Source organism: Vidua chalybeata, chromosome 3 (assembly GCF_026979565.1).
Source record: "Vidua chalybeata isolate OUT-0048 chromosome 3, bVidCha1 merged haplotype, whole genome shotgun sequence".
In the NCBI taxonomy this organism is placed as follows: domain Eukaryota; kingdom Metazoa; phylum Chordata; class Aves; order Passeriformes; family Viduidae; genus Vidua; species Vidua chalybeata.
The window spans coordinates 54,387,713-54,403,143 of record NC_071532.1 but is presented as its reverse complement, the minus strand read 5'-3'; the positions used below and the strand labels follow the sequence as shown (position 1 = coordinate 54,403,143).

General features: G+C 36.0%; 1 protein-coding gene across 3 annotated transcripts in view; it reads left to right on the top strand.

Annotated features, from left to right (window-relative positions):
- The window catches only part of SCAF8 (SR-related CTD associated factor 8), an 88,478-nt gene that overhangs the window by 9,586 nt on the left and 63,461 nt on the right, over window positions 1-15,431 (top strand). For all 3 annotated transcript variants that reach the window (XM_053936792.1, XM_053936793.1, XM_053936791.1), the window contains exons 2-3: window positions 11,016-11,099; window positions 12,596-12,640. In XM_053936792.1, coding sequence (XP_053792767.1) covers window positions 11,016-11,099; window positions 12,596-12,640 — 129 coding nt within the window. The remainder of the gene's footprint in view (window positions 1-11,015; window positions 11,100-12,595; window positions 12,641-15,431) is intronic.

The following is a 15,431-nucleotide window of genomic DNA, read 5'->3' as shown; positions in this document are numbered from 1 at the left end:
AAAGATGAGAAAATTGCTTGAAGTGAAATGCTTGTTATTTTCCTTGTTTTCTTGTGTGATACTTTTACCTGGATTTTTTGTCAGTCCTTCCTTTCTGTTATTGGGAGTTCAGGCATTGGTGAAGTGCTCACTTTCACCTACCTATTTCATTTGGTCCATTTAGGTATTTCTAAACTTTTTGTTCCCATGCAGCAAGCACCCAAAGTTACTCTGAAGAGAAAAAGGGGGAATTGTATTTGATGACTTAAAAATGGCTAAGAGCAAGTGGCATATGTTGTAGAGACTATCTGAAGTAAGCATCTGTATTGCACTTGTGTGGAGTTCAGGAAAGTGGAGCCAAATCCAGGTGGTTTCTTTAAATTCCAGTTTTATGTTCATACTTGTACAAAGCAGACTGTGCCAAGAGTACTTAGAGGCTCTCTTTGAAAGGAGTAATGGTGAGGGTTTAAAGAAAATTGTAAATGGACTGTTGGCTCAAATATGGAATTTTGTCTCCAATTGTTTGGATTCAGTAAACTTGAAAGTCATAATTGTGTTTCCTTAAGACAAAAGAAGTAGGAGAAGAACTCACTACACAAATGCAGTGGTGGTAACAGCTGACTTCATGTGCTGCTATCTGATGGGCTGGAGGGACTGCTTTGCATCTTACTTCACTTAGATGCCTGTATTGGCATAATATAATTGACATGAATATTTAAATGACCTCTTTTAACATAAACAGTGGTGTATATTGCAGCTGATGTGTAGGGAGGGGCTGAGTTTTTGATGTGAGAGTTGTTGGTTCCTTTCAATTTTTTTTTAAGGAACATCCACTTAGATATCTAGAAAATGGACTATTATACTTAATTAAAACCATGTGTCATGTACTTTGGTTATGAAAACAGTTGTATTAAGGTAGATGCTGTTGTCTTGCAACCCACTTGGTCTGTACTTTTTTAATGTTGAATTTTAGCAACTCATCTTGGTTGATAGTGGAAAGAACAGATTTTTTTTTTTTCCTCCAAACTTAAATACCTTATGCTGAAAGGAGCATCTGCCATTCTGGTCATCCTGCATGCACATCTATGGTATATATTTTAACATTTAAATACAGCACTGTGGGTAACAAAGTGCTGACAGGTTTTAAATAACAGTTCTCATTGGTAGGTCCTACTCAGTATAAAGTTAAAATCCTACATACTGTGAGATGAGGGCATGCACTTTGAGTAACTTTTCCAAGAAATTTAATTTCAGGAGAGTGTGTAAAATGTAACCTAATAGAAATTTGTTGATAAGTGTCTTTTTTTTTTTAAAGCAATAAATGACAATACTCTTTCCTTGTTCTTTGAAGTGTGGTGATATTAATATTTAGTAAGCTATTCAGAATTCAGTATTCAGAAATACTATTTCTCTATTTCCAATTGGATTTGATTTATTTTAATGCTATTGAAGTATGAAAGAAATTAACCTAATTTATTAAGATAGTATGTATTTGGCTTGACTTCTAAGTATTTATTTTGGGTTTTTTGCATTGTTATTGCAGATACTTGTTAGTATATTTGATGTCTACTTAGTGTCTATTACTTGATGTCTTTTTAATGTGTCCTGCAGAGCAGGAAAATTTTCTCTAGCAGGCAGAGAAAATTTTAAAAATATTTCTGTAGAGATATTTGTAACTGATGTCCCTCACACTAGTCATTAGCTCATACTTAAGAGATGGGCTGAGTCCTGGTATATCAGCATCAAAATGTTTATTGCCTTAGCTGCTGTATCAGTGTTACAGAGATTTGTCTGTGTGAATATCTGTTCCTTTGTATTTCATGAGATGAGAATTGTTCACAGGTTTAAATCCTTCTAAAATTATATGGCAAAATTATTTGAAAAATTATTTCTTAGCTGCTCTTCTTGTCTTTATAGGATGTGGCAGAGGTATAAAAAAGGGATATATTATTTATGAAGCTTTTAAAATTTTAATAAAGTTAGTACTGCTTTTGATTTTTTTATTCAAAATTTTGGTACAGGAACAGCTGTCTGGCTCTTTTGCCTATTGAATAAGAGCACTGAAAGATGTTGGAATTAAGTGCTGGGCTTTGCAGAAGTGCAGTGTGCCGTTGCCTTCCATGGGTATGTGTAGTAACTTGCTGTGTAAGCAACTGCCCATACAGGGATGTAAGTTCATGTGCATGATGTCTGATCTTCACTTGAGAAGCTTTAGGCTGTAGCTTAGCAGCTTGTAGTACTGCCTTGTAAACTACAGCTGTGTGCAGTAGAGTTTGCTTTTTATGAGTACTTACAGTAGATTTCACTTTAAGTACTTCTTTAATTGTGATTGTAATGATAAAACTATTGTTTGCGATAGTGAATTATGAAACTTAGAAATATGCTGATAAATTCCCTGACTTTTGCATAGGGCTTCTCTTGAAGACTACTTTTCTTAACAGAATTAAAGAAAAAAATACAGAGCAGAAATTCACTGCTTTATTTATAGCATCAACCTGATCTTTTGCATTTGTCTCCAGTCCCAACATGTAGCTTATTAGATCTTCAAGCAAGCCTGTATTTTTTTTTTCCCAAAGTTTGGAAAGAGGACTTGGTTTATTTAAAATTATATTGGAGAAGATGATTATTAACAATGCTGTTAACCTTTATGTACACTGGAATATTGCCTTGTATGTAGTGTCGTAGCTCTCCCCATCATTACTTTTTACTGTACAAATAATTATATACTGTTTTATCAGATAGAGGAAAATACAGAATTGTGACTATAATTAACTGGCTTTAATTGCTGGCCTGGTCCTGATACCTAAATGTACATTTCTGTAGGAAAGAGATAGTCTTAGAAACAACTTTTAGCACTATTACTTTGATCATATTAAGACTTCTAATGCTATCTGTGTAATAAGCTGTTGTGTGCTTTACATGGATATTTGGTTGTCATCTGATTTTTACTTTGCAAGAACGTGACCCTGGGAATTGCTTGCATTGAGACAGATTAGGATTTGTAGCAAATACATCTTTATGGACTCATTTTGCCCCTGAGGTGCCATTCAGATTGAGGTGTTCCCTGTAAGGTTTCCCTGTGATTTATATTCAGCATTTAATTAAACATGCATATTTCTATTAAAGGTTTATTGATTGTCCCCCACCTAATTATGAAAATGCCAATGGTTGGATGGAATCATCATACAGGAAATCAGCAAAACAACTTCCCCCCCGCCACATATTCACTGTAAATTTTATCTGGTGTTTCCTTTAGCTTAAATGGGTTGGGAAGATTAATGTCCATTTGTATTTTGCAGTTTCCTGTATTGTTGGCAATGTGTTTGGAGCTGATCCTGTTCAGTCATCTAGAATGCTTGAGGCAGGCAGAATAGTCTTGTCCATAGCTTTCTAGTATAAACTGATAGATCATTAAATGTTCATTGACATTGAAATCAAATGTATGCTGCTGTTAAGTGTGCTGTCTTGAAAAAAGGCTGGCATTTTTTACAGTAACTTGAAAGTATTCTCATTACTTTGGCTATGCATTTTCTCTCAGAGGAAAATAAAATTATTCTCAAAAGCTTATACTGGAATAATGCATTAATGCTTTTTCTAACTTAATTATTTAATACTTGTTTTTTTCAATACCTGAGCTAACAGTTTGAAAATGGATTACCTTACCAGTACAGTCAGACTCCTTGTGACTTGTCATTGATTGTGTAACTCCTGCCTCATCCTCTCTTGTTCCCCCTTCCCCATTCTGTAGAATTTTAGTCTTTGTTTCTTCCTTATCCTTGTGTGATAATGCCATCTACATTTAAACAGGAAATGTTTCATCTTTAATTTTCTGAGTAATGTGCCATAGTTCAAGAATGGACAGTACAAAACAAAGCATTTTATAAATTTTTAATGTATATTTGCAGTTTTGTTGTTGTTTTTTTAAAACAGTTTTCAGTTTATTTTAAATCATTCCACCTTAACTGAAGCAGCAGTCTCCCAGACGTTGTGTTTGTGTTGTGGTGACTGCTTAGGAGAGTCTTTGTGTCAGAGTGACTGTTGGGTGAATGCATAAGTTACTGGAGCAGTGCTCTTTTCTGGGCAAATATCAGGAGACTGTTTCTTCTCTCTAGATGGTAGGATATATGGGAGATAAATTTTGGTTTGATTGAGATCAGTGTATTCTTTTTTCTGCTGCAAAATCAGTTACTAAATGAATAGGAAAAAGAAATTGATCCATCAGCTTGTAAGGTGGTTTTAAAATTAGGTTTCATTATGTATGTACATCATCAGCAGGTGATAGATGTTCAGTGTTTGGAGATAAATTCTCAATGTACATTTTAAAAAGAGACTCCACACACTGGTGCTTTCAACAGCAATGCCTCAGATTTCAACAGCAAATGTCTGTACTTACTGAATTTTCATATAAGAAATGGTGCAAATACTTTCACTCTGCAAATCTACAACATGGAACTTAGGAAGATAACTAGAAAAAAAGTTTTAGTCTGTAGTCAAGTATCTTTTAGTAGTAATCAGGCATTTAAAGATACTGATCAGTTTTTGCCTTTGAGCAAATGTTTCATATGAGTTGATGTATATCCAGAAAAACAGTAAGTGGCTAGTAAATGGAAGATTTTTTTTTCATAGTCATATGGTAGTTCAGCTCTAAAGTGGTTTTTTTTAAGTTTACATATGGGTTTCTGTCTGCTCCCTTTCTTTGTTCTTCCAGCTTGTAAACGTGAACTAGTCTGTTTCAAAACGTCTGAAACTTCCAGTTTTATCTGACACTTGAAGATTAACAGTGTTTCACTTTCAACCTTCCGAAATGAATTGTATTTCTACTGTGAAAAAAATGCAGCTGCTTGATGTGATAAGGCTCGAACTTCATTTGAATAAGACCTCCTAAATGGAGAGCTACATTTTATACTATCATACAGATAGCTGACTGTAATTTATACAGTTATTTAAAAGAGTGGGTGGGTTTCATTATGGTATCAGGGCACAGACTTAGCAAGTTCATGGTGGCAGTTTAGGTTCTGAGTCAATTCTCTCTGAGGCATGCCAGAGCTGCCCTTACAGGCTAAGGACAACCACACTGGGAAGTTTAGAACCACATCCATCAACCTTGACTCTTGCTCATTCCCTGCCCATCTCATGTGGCATGCTCCTCAGGTGAGGAAGATCCTTCCCAGTTGATTTTCAGTGCTGAGGTTGTATTGACATATGCCTCTCCTTGGTAATCCTGTTTGCCAGATGAAGAACCTTTGTTCTTCAATTGAAAGCTTCTCCACAGTTTTAGTTATTCCTGATGATTTCATGCCACCCTTGGAGATTGTACGGTTGAGAGTGCCCTGTATGTAGGTTGGTACTGTTGCCCAAATATTGTGGATCTAAATGTCCATTTACTGCATTTACTACTGAGATTTTTCTGGTTTACTCTTGAGTTGATATCTTCAATGCAATCTTCTCATGGATCAGCAGATCTCTTTGCTGAATGGCAATAGCTAGCTTCAAAGCCAGAGTCCACTACTTCTTGTGGTTTTGAGCTTAATTTGTCTGCCCGATTATTACTTGGTAGAGTCACCAATGTTCCTCTTCAACTTTTGACAGTCTGACTTTGTCCTAACCAGAATATAGGTGACAGCAGGCACAAGTGGGTTCTATTGGGGCTTCCCTTTACCATGCACCAGATGACTGTTCATTTAGATAGTTTGCTGGCTGTATTTAAGGAGTAATTGGTTGGGTTATTTGTCATGCGAGGGCCTGTTTAGGACAGCTTAGTATCTTGGGAGCCTTTTGTGAGAGATCTTTGGTAAATGTGTTTTGGTGGTCCAGTTGGTTTTATATCAGTGATTTCTTACTCTGCTCCTGGAGTCTTTCAGAGAAGAACAATATACTGAGATGTTTCCTTTCCTTACAACAGCTGCATGGAATTATCTGTGTCCCCACGAATACTTTTATTTCAAGTAATTTATGTGATTTTTTCTGGTTCAAACATTTAACCTAACTAATCCACTGTTTCCTAATTCTCCCCTTGAACCCCTGTCAGAAATTCTTGTTGCTTTTCCTGTCTTTCAGAGCTATAAGATTGAGAATGTTTGAAATGAGAGTTCATGAATCATAGCTACCAAGTCTTGCATTTTGGGCTTCTGTTCTAATACTTTATTTGTTATTTTTCACATTGTGAGCTTGTTATTTACCTTATTATAAACACACTTCAGGAGGATCTATTTTGATCACTGTGGGATCAGTGTCTCCTTAGTGTGTAGATTAAAAAAAAAAGGGGGATGTGTGTGGCTTTTTTTCTGTAAGGCTTTATCTCCTGTGAGTCTTCCTGTAAGTGCTGATTGTCTGGAACAAGCACTTTAGTAGGTTTGCTATTCCTTCTCTCTTCTGAAAAGCGCTGATTTTCATGCTTTGTCCTGCTTGTTTCTCAAACTTGATTGCACTATCTTTTGCACATACATTACCAGCCAGAGTTTATGATCACTCCCACTCCTCCCAATCTGTTTGAATATTGATACTAATTTTGTGAGTGCATAATTTAATTTCAGAGAGTTTCTTTGACTGTACTATTTAACCATGTTTCTTTTTTTTTTCCTGGTTTATTAAGACTTCTTTTATGTGAGGACAAGCAGTTACCTTCTGCAAATGAGCATGAGTGTCTTAAAAAACACTAGACACTAGTCTTAGAGAGCAAACTGGTTTAGCTAAACATCTGTAGGGAAGGGCACACAGGAAAAATTAAGCTAGGATATAAGCACAGATTCTTAGAATAATACATGTGTCTTTAACTTCTTATTCTTCAGATTCCAAATGTCTTAAAAGAATCATCTATGCTGGATGAAAAACTGAAGTTTTCATTACTAGAGAGGTGGCAACCAAGTCTTGCTTTTCTAGTCAGCCTTAGAAAATGGGTTTTGTGGATAGACTGTTTGATGGATAAGGAGTTGGCTGGGTGTCAGCATCCAAAGAGTTGTAGTTAATGGCTACAGTGTCCAAATGGAGACCAGTATAAAGTGGTGTCCTGCAGATGTCCAACATTGATATTGATACTATTTAATATCTTTTTTGATAACATAGACAGTGGAATTGAATCCAACCTCAGGATTGAGGTCCAGTTGATACACTTGAGGGATGACAACCAGAAGGAGCCTGACAGACTTGAGGAGAGAGCCCATGCAAACTTCATGTTGAACAAGGCCAAGTGCATGGTCCTTCTGCACCTGGGTCAAGGCAATCACCAGTCTTTCCAAGTGAATAAACTTCTCAGAATGCAATGTTTTATAGTAAATTAAAAGCTTCTTGAAAACAATTAAGGAAAAATAATTTTTGAAGAATTTTTATTTCTTTTCTTGGTTTCTTGCAGGTTCTAAATTTGGGATCTGTGTGTTTTGTCAATGGCTGTTAAAATCTGTAACAGATGTAACCATTGTCCAAAAAGCCTCTCTCTAAAGAAGTACTGTTTTACTCTTATTATAGATTCCCTTCCACCACCACCTTTCCCTCTTGAATTACCAGTCCTTAATGCTAAATTTGCCTCTTTGCTACCTGGAATAAAGTACCAGGATGTTGGCAACACCCCAAGTTGTCCTGTTGGCTTTTGGCATATTCCTGATAAGTGGTGCTAAGTTACCTGGCTGCACACAGCCGATGTCTCAGAGTCAGTTGTGTGCAACTCTTGCTCGTTTCCCAGCACTGTGTAGTGGCTTCCTTGATACTTTGAACTGCCCTATTAGGACCCAGATTATTTCGAAGCTGATGGTCTGGTCAGGTGTGGTCCCTGTGAGTATCTGTGTGAGTCAGTGGTTCTTCCTCCTTATAGTTGTGTGTGTTGTAGGTGAAGGAGCTCCTGTACCAGTCTCATCTGGGACTGTTTTTAGATTGACATGGTTGGCTTCTTGAATCGAGGCTGATTTCACATTTGTTCATGTACTTGTAAATTGATTTTACTAATTAGTGTTTCAGGCTTGAGAATGCTGACCAGGAACACCCAAAATGACAAACAGTATACAAACAAAAAGTTTCTGGTGCTGTAGTGTTCCCAGAAGTAGTTTAGCTCTAGTTGCACAACATCCAGCCAAACAGTAGCCAGAATGAGTGATTACATTTTGGTAATTACCCGTGAGTAGCTGGAAACTGAACAGTGAGCTGCAAAACTCAGTGTCTCCCACAGCGCACTCCTGGAGAAGCTGGCAGCCCACAGCTTGGGCAGGAGCACTCTTTGCTGGGTTAGGAACTCGCTGGATGGCTGTGCCCAGAGACTGGTGGTGAACGGTGCTGCATCCAGCTGGGGCCAGTCACCAGTGGTGTCCCTCAGGGCTCTGTGCTGGGACCAGTTCTGTTCAGTATCTTTATTGATGACATGGATGAGGGGATTGAGTCTTTCATTAGTAAATTTGCAGACATGTTGGATCTATTGGAAGGTAGGAGGGCTCTGCAGAGAGACCTGGAATGGTTGGATGGGTGGGCAGAGTCCAATAAGATGAAGTTTAATAAGTCCAAGTGCCGAGTCCTGCATTTTGGCTGCAATAACCCCCTGCATCATTATAGGCTGGAGATTGTGTGGCTGGATGATGTGGAAAGGGACCTGGGACTACTGGTCGACAGCCAGCTGGTAAGGCCACACCTTGAGTGCTGTGTCCAGTTCTGGGCCCCTCAGTTTAGGAAGGATGTTGAGATGCTTGAGCATGTCCAGAGGAGGGCAACAAGGTTGGTGAGGGGCTTGGAACACAAACCCTGTGAGGAACGGCTGAGGGAGCTGGGGCTGTTTAGCATGGGGTGACCTCTGGTCACTCAGGGGTGACCTTGTCACTCTCTACAACTTTCTGAAGGGTAGTTGTAGTCAGGTGGGGTTTGGTCTCTTTCTCCAGGCAGCAACTGACAGAACGAGAGGACACAGTCTTAAGCTGGGCCAAGGGTTGTATATTAGGAAAATGTTTTTTACAGGAAGAGTGATAAAATACTGAAATTGTCTGCCTGGGGAGGTGGTGGAGTCACCATCACTGGATGTGTTTAAAAACAGACTGGATGTGGCACTTGGTGCCATGGCTTATTTGAGGTGTTAGAGCATGGTGATCTTGAAGGTCTCTTCCAACCTAGTAATTCTGTGAAAACAGAGAAGAAACTGATTGGAGACTTGGGTTTTTGCCTCTCTTTTCCCTGTGATAGTGAAGAGCATTCATATACCTACATTTTAGAAATGTATTGCTTTGTGTTGTGTGAGCAGCATGTAAATAATTCAGAATATTTTGCAACAGCAATTAGCATTAGCATCAGTGAGAAGTAGTAGCAGTTGTTTTAAAAGTGGATATCTAGCTGTGAACTGGTTATAATTTCACAGTTTTAATGGAAATCCTTTTAAGCTGAGAAGACAGACACTTATGCTTGGACAAGCCATTTTTTTCCCATTTGTGTTTTGACAGCTATAGGAGGTTTTGGTTAAAACTGGTTTTGACAGAAAAGGACTGAAAAAAGCCATCTCATGTTTGCAAGGAGAATAAATCCTTGTCTCTTGGAAACTCAAGTATGATGAAAGAATATCTACTTGTTACCTTCAGCAATAAACTATTATAAGCAACTTGGGGAGTATGACCTATATTTAAGATTGTCTAATCCTTTCCACTGTATAATCCTATTCAGTCATACAGTTTGCTTTATTAAATATAAACAATTCTGAACTATGTTTTCTGAGCTATCAGTTTGCTACAAATTGAGAAAATATTAGGAAGTTAAAGTTACTGTAAATATCTGTATGGATATTCATCTGGTTCATTATATTGCATTTCTCAGGCTGTATAGGAGAGGAGGGGGTTTTGGCTTTGTTTCTGTTTCAATTACTGTTTTATGGAAGAACTGCAGTTCTTCCTATCTTCTAGGAAGGAAACAAAAATTTGATTATGGATGGTTATTCCTGTTATCAGAACTCCATTTTTGAACTATCATGCTTCTAAATATGTGTTGTAAACAAAAATAAAATGTAAGTTAAGAATGTCCTTAAATCACTTTGTGTTTGGTACTTTGTGTCTGGTCTTTTTATGTCTGAAAGTAGCAAATATCAGCCAGTCCCTTCTCTTATAACACTTAGACCTAAAGCAGAAAATGACAGCATTTTGTTCAAAATCATATATTGTGGATAATCAGAGATTTTCATAGCAAGCAAATAGCTTTGGGGAGGAGTTACTTCTAATTACAGTAGAATTAGTGAATTTAGTTCGTATGAATAGCTGTGAATTTATTTTGTGTAAAGTTTCACTGTGCAGCAAATTTCTGATTAATACCTGTCATGCTGGATTGCTTCTGCTGGGAGATGGATGTACCAGTCAAATGAATAGAGTTAATACTGCATCCAGGGAGAGCATTGTTGCAAAATTGCACTACCTGTGTGCTGTGAATGTATTGCTGGTTAGATATTAGTGAAGTTAAGATGCTCTGCTTGAAATTGAGAACAGCTGGATTTTTGCTTAAGCATTTGTAATACTTCCAATATATTACTTTCCTGGGTTAATGCAGTGAATGAATGAAATCTATACTTTTTACTGTCTGTTTTAAGTGTTGAAATTGCTACATGCTCATGCTCATTTGGCTTGATTTTGTTGTTGTTGTTGTTGTTTGTTTGTTTAATGGAAAACGAAAAGACCAGATTCAGCAGGCATATGATGATGAATATACTAAGTTAAGGTTTTGTTTATGCTTCCATAAAATTATTCAAGTGTATCAGTGTCTTTGCCCTGGAAAACTTAATAAGAGCTACCGTATTTGCATATTGTAAGTATTTATTTTGTAACTTCACCTGAAATGCCTCCAGTATTTAGTGCTGGTAAAGCTAGGCGTATATATAGGGACCATTGTAAAGAAGAATCTGCTTTCCTTCAAGCATTTTGAATCTTATATTATATGTTATTGAGCTTTTTTTTTTTTTTTTCCTTAAATGGGAATATCTTTTCTTGCTTAATACATAAAATCCACTGAAAATTATAAATGGTATTTTCTTGTGGAAAAGTAATATATTCTGTTTACAACTGCAGATTATATTTCTGATTTTTTTTTTCTTGCAGTTGTACTCGCTAAATGATTATAAGCCACCCATTTCTAAAGCTAAAATGACACAGATTACCAAGGCAGCAATCAAGGCTATAAAGGTATGAAATCAGTTAACTTCTTTTGACCTCTTTTACATTTCTCATATATGTCAAAATAATTTTGTGAAATATCTAAAGAATTTGCTTCAGAACTTTCTACCTCCCTTGTGCATACAATTTCCAGTTTATGACCATGTGTGATATCTGGTAATGCAGCAGAAGGCTAAAAGTGGTGTGTGACTTTCATTTGCTGGTTGTCATATGTGAGAAAGAATTACACCAATTTGTCTCTATCTGAATTCCATCAGGTCTGAAAGACAGGGTTTTTTCCTCAGTTTACAAAGGAAACTGACATGCCTGTTAAGAGATGAATAAATAGAAAATTACAATTCACCCTTCCTTCTCCCCTCTCTCCCTTCCTCCCTTCCCAAAATTTATGCATGCCTTTGGATCAATACAACTGTTCATTTTTCTGAATTCCTAGCATACCTTTTAATGGATATTGTTCATAGATTTCAGTTTTCTTGTTGCTTGGATACAAATTGTTTTTAAGTTCAAGTCTTAGTGCACTCATTAAAGATTATTCCTGCCACAAAGTAAAACTAATTGCTAAACAACGGCACAGCAGAAAAAGTCACTGAAAAATGGTGAAGGAAAGAAGTATGCCACTAGTGTTAAGCATTAAAACAACTGGAAACTCAGTGAAAGCTGGAGAGGTAGAAAAAAGGACAGACCAACCTTATGCTCTTCCTACCTACGTTCCTTTGCTGACAATGCAGATATGTTTTCAGATAAAGAAATCCATATTGGTGTTTTGTTTAATTGGGAAAGAGTAATTTCATGACTGAAGAGTGAAATTCAGTGGCTTTCTTAAGTATGTCTCTGTAAGTTAAAGCCTGTGTATTGCAGTATAATGAAAATGCTGAAAACTTGTATTGAACTTAAGTAGTAAATCATAATAGATGGTTCTGTTAATTGACCAATTAAATTATACCAAAATGTTTTATTATGTATTCAACTTGGAAATCCTACTTCCACTTTTATCATTTCAATGACAACATTTAATTGTGTAAAGTTATTTCAATTATTGACGTGATTTAGAGCCATTGTGATTATATGTGAGATATAAAAAAACAACTCTGTGAAAGACAGGCCAACTTTAAAGAAAAAGTATGCAGTAGATGCTATTAATTAATGAAATGCAGAGAAGTTATATGTTTAGTAACATTAGGTAAACATCTTCAGTCACGTACAGTGAAATAATCATGTGTTTTGGTGGAACAGTTATATTATTCTCCTAATTCTCAATAAATAAGCATGCTACTCAAAAAAAAATCCAGTGTAAAAATCTTCAAGAAAAAGAAGAAACACAGATATTAGCTCTTTTATATGCTATTAAGTGTTTTAAGGAAGATTTCATGTTCAGCTGTAAATATTGGATTGCTGTTTAATAATCCAAAGTTTCTGATTCTGGTTTTTCTGTCAATATAGCAACATACTTGAAAAGGATATGCATCTTCAGATTTTCTCTATTGAAATACTATTATATTTTTCAGTTCTACAAGCATGTTGTACAGAGTGTTGAGAAATTCATTCAAAAGGTAAGTCAAGTGGGGGTTTAGGTTCATATATGGACTAATATTTTTAGCACATATTTGTTTATCTCCATTTTTAGCTACATTCAGTTTCTGCTAATAATCGGTAGCAGATCATAACCCATTATGCAGAATGACAAATGCTTTGCTCTCATTTTGTTCTTTGATCTGAATCACTGTGGATACTGTTTTAGGATTGCTTCTGTGTGTATTTATTTAATGTTAAAAGAGATTGTCAGTGAACAGCTAACAGCAAAACAATTGACTGTTGTTTGGCTAGTGATGGTTGCTTTTGCTTTTCTGCCAGGTTTTCCCATTGATTTTAAAGCTGAAGGGAAGATGACTTTCAGCCTCATCTTTTTTGTAGCAGGAGATGTAGCATTTCAGTTGGTGGTTCTTGCAGTAAATTAAAACAATAAATATTTATATGGCTAGACTAGAATTACTTTTTGGGAAGATGATAGTATTAATTAAAAAATTCTTTCTAGCAAAGAAATTTATAGCACTTTCTTTTCTTGCAACAGTTAATTATTCTTGGGTAAAACTGCATTTTGCTTCCAGTTGGAAATGCATGGATTCAAATTTGTGAGTCTTCCCTGCTTATCTGTGTTGTACCTGATTGTTCACTTGGTCATTTTGGTACTGAATTTCTTCTCTCTTTGTAAATAGCAGTAAATTATGATCAAATTGCAATTTAGTTTTGACAAACAAGCTAGAGAAGTTAGACTGTTAATGTTGCAGTGTTGGATGCAATTTTCCTTCTGTTACTCTTCTTACAAAGCAGTCTGTATTAGTAACCTGTCTTGCTCATTAACTTTTATTCCTTGTTGCCCAGTGTACTCTGCAGTGCCTTTTGACAGTGGCTGGACAGTGTAAACAGGTTTCAGCTTCAGCCTGGTGTTTTTATCTGTCTCGGAACTATTTATCAGTGAAATATTTAGGTACTAGTATGTAAGTCCTATGTGAAAAAAGTATCATACATGTGTTTCAAAGCAGTAGTAAGGACCAGTAGTATACTTTATTAACACTGCTAGTTTTTTGTCAAGTAGTTGTCTTTTGGGTCCTGACTCTGACTTCTTACATCTCTGAGAAAGAGATCACTATCCTCTGATCCCTGTTCAATGCTACAAGCGAACACAGGAATAAGAGAGCAGGAATACATCTTACCCATCTCTGACCAGTAGCACTTTGCAGTTCCGTGTCCTGAAGTTAGCTCAGAATTGTCTGAGTTCCAAACACTGCTTTTTAGTTACAGAGGATGTGATTAGCAGTTCAGTATTCATAGGCACAAGAGAAGTTTTACCCTCTGCATGAATGAATGGAAATTTGTCAGGAATGGGACTGGTTGTTCATGACCCTTCCACAAACTACTTTATCTTTACATGCCTTCAGTGTCCAGTACTGCTCGATGCGGAAGTTCTGCACTGTTCATTGTTGGTTAGAGAAGGCAGATGTATGTTTTTATTGAAAACCTTGTTAATGATCACCCTGGATTAGATGATTCCCTTTGGTGGTCTTGCTGAGCGGTTTTTAATTATTTAATGAACAATTTAGTGAAATGTGCAACTTATTAATAACTTTAAATAATAACTTTTTGTTTTAGTAGAATGAGAGATAAGCAGATGAAAGCTAGGTATTTGATATTAAAGGGCTTAAACTGTATGTTTGGAGAATAATTGGATGTTTTCTGCAAACAGTCGCTTCAAGTTGAAGCTCAAGATGACTGAATCTTCCATTAAAATCTGCTGTAGACCTGACCAGAGTGATGTCAGTGCCACGTCAATTAGTTTGTTCTTCATCCTTCACAGCCCCAGTATTTTCTTTTGTAATTTTGTGCCATTACTGAAACTCCAGATAAAATAATTGCCCGTGACATTCTTCATTTTGTGACACTTAACTTCCTGGTTTATTGTTATTTTGGTTGACTGCTTTATTCTTTGGCAAAAGATCACTTTGGGGGTCAAATTATCACATTTCATATATGTGAGGTTATTCCATTGGAGAGTAATTTCTTTGAGTAATAAAATTACGTTATTGTTACTCACTCAGAAAATAAGTAAATATTCGTGTATAAAGGCTATTCCATCTGAGATTAAGGATATGCAGGTTCACTGCCCCAGTTTTAATTTTTATTTAATTTTTTACTTGTATTTTATTGCCCTTTTCCATATAATCTATATTAATCTACATTTATTATCATACTTTGCTTTATGTGCCATGTTTTAAAATACTTCAGTACTTCAGCTACTTCAGCTAATGTATGTCCTGAGTTTTCTTTTTGAATTTCTGTGAGCTTTAATAATTTGAATATTGTGAAAAGTTGTATACTTGTCTGTTCTGTATGCAGAATACTCATTTAATAATTCAAATAAAATTTCAGAAGCTACAATACATTGATGTGATTTTCTGAAGACAATGTATTATATCCAATTTAAGCTTAATGATGCACATATATTCCTAAAAGGATGTCATACACATTCTAAAAATCAAGAGTGCCATTCTTAAATACATTGAACCATGTTTAGAACCTAAAAAAAGGCTTTCTAAAGGTTGCAAGTGTTAGCAAATCAACACTTTTCAAAACAGAATATTTATATCTAGGGCATAGTAAAATTAATATTCTGAAGCACTTGTTTGGCACTTTAATAAAGATTATTGACTTAGTGTGTTGCATAATATGTCTGCAGGACCAGACAGAAATAGGATGTCCTTTCCCATGTTTTCCATAATACCTTGTGGGATATACATCCAATATTTATTAAGTGAATCCATAACATTATGGATTATGGATCCATAA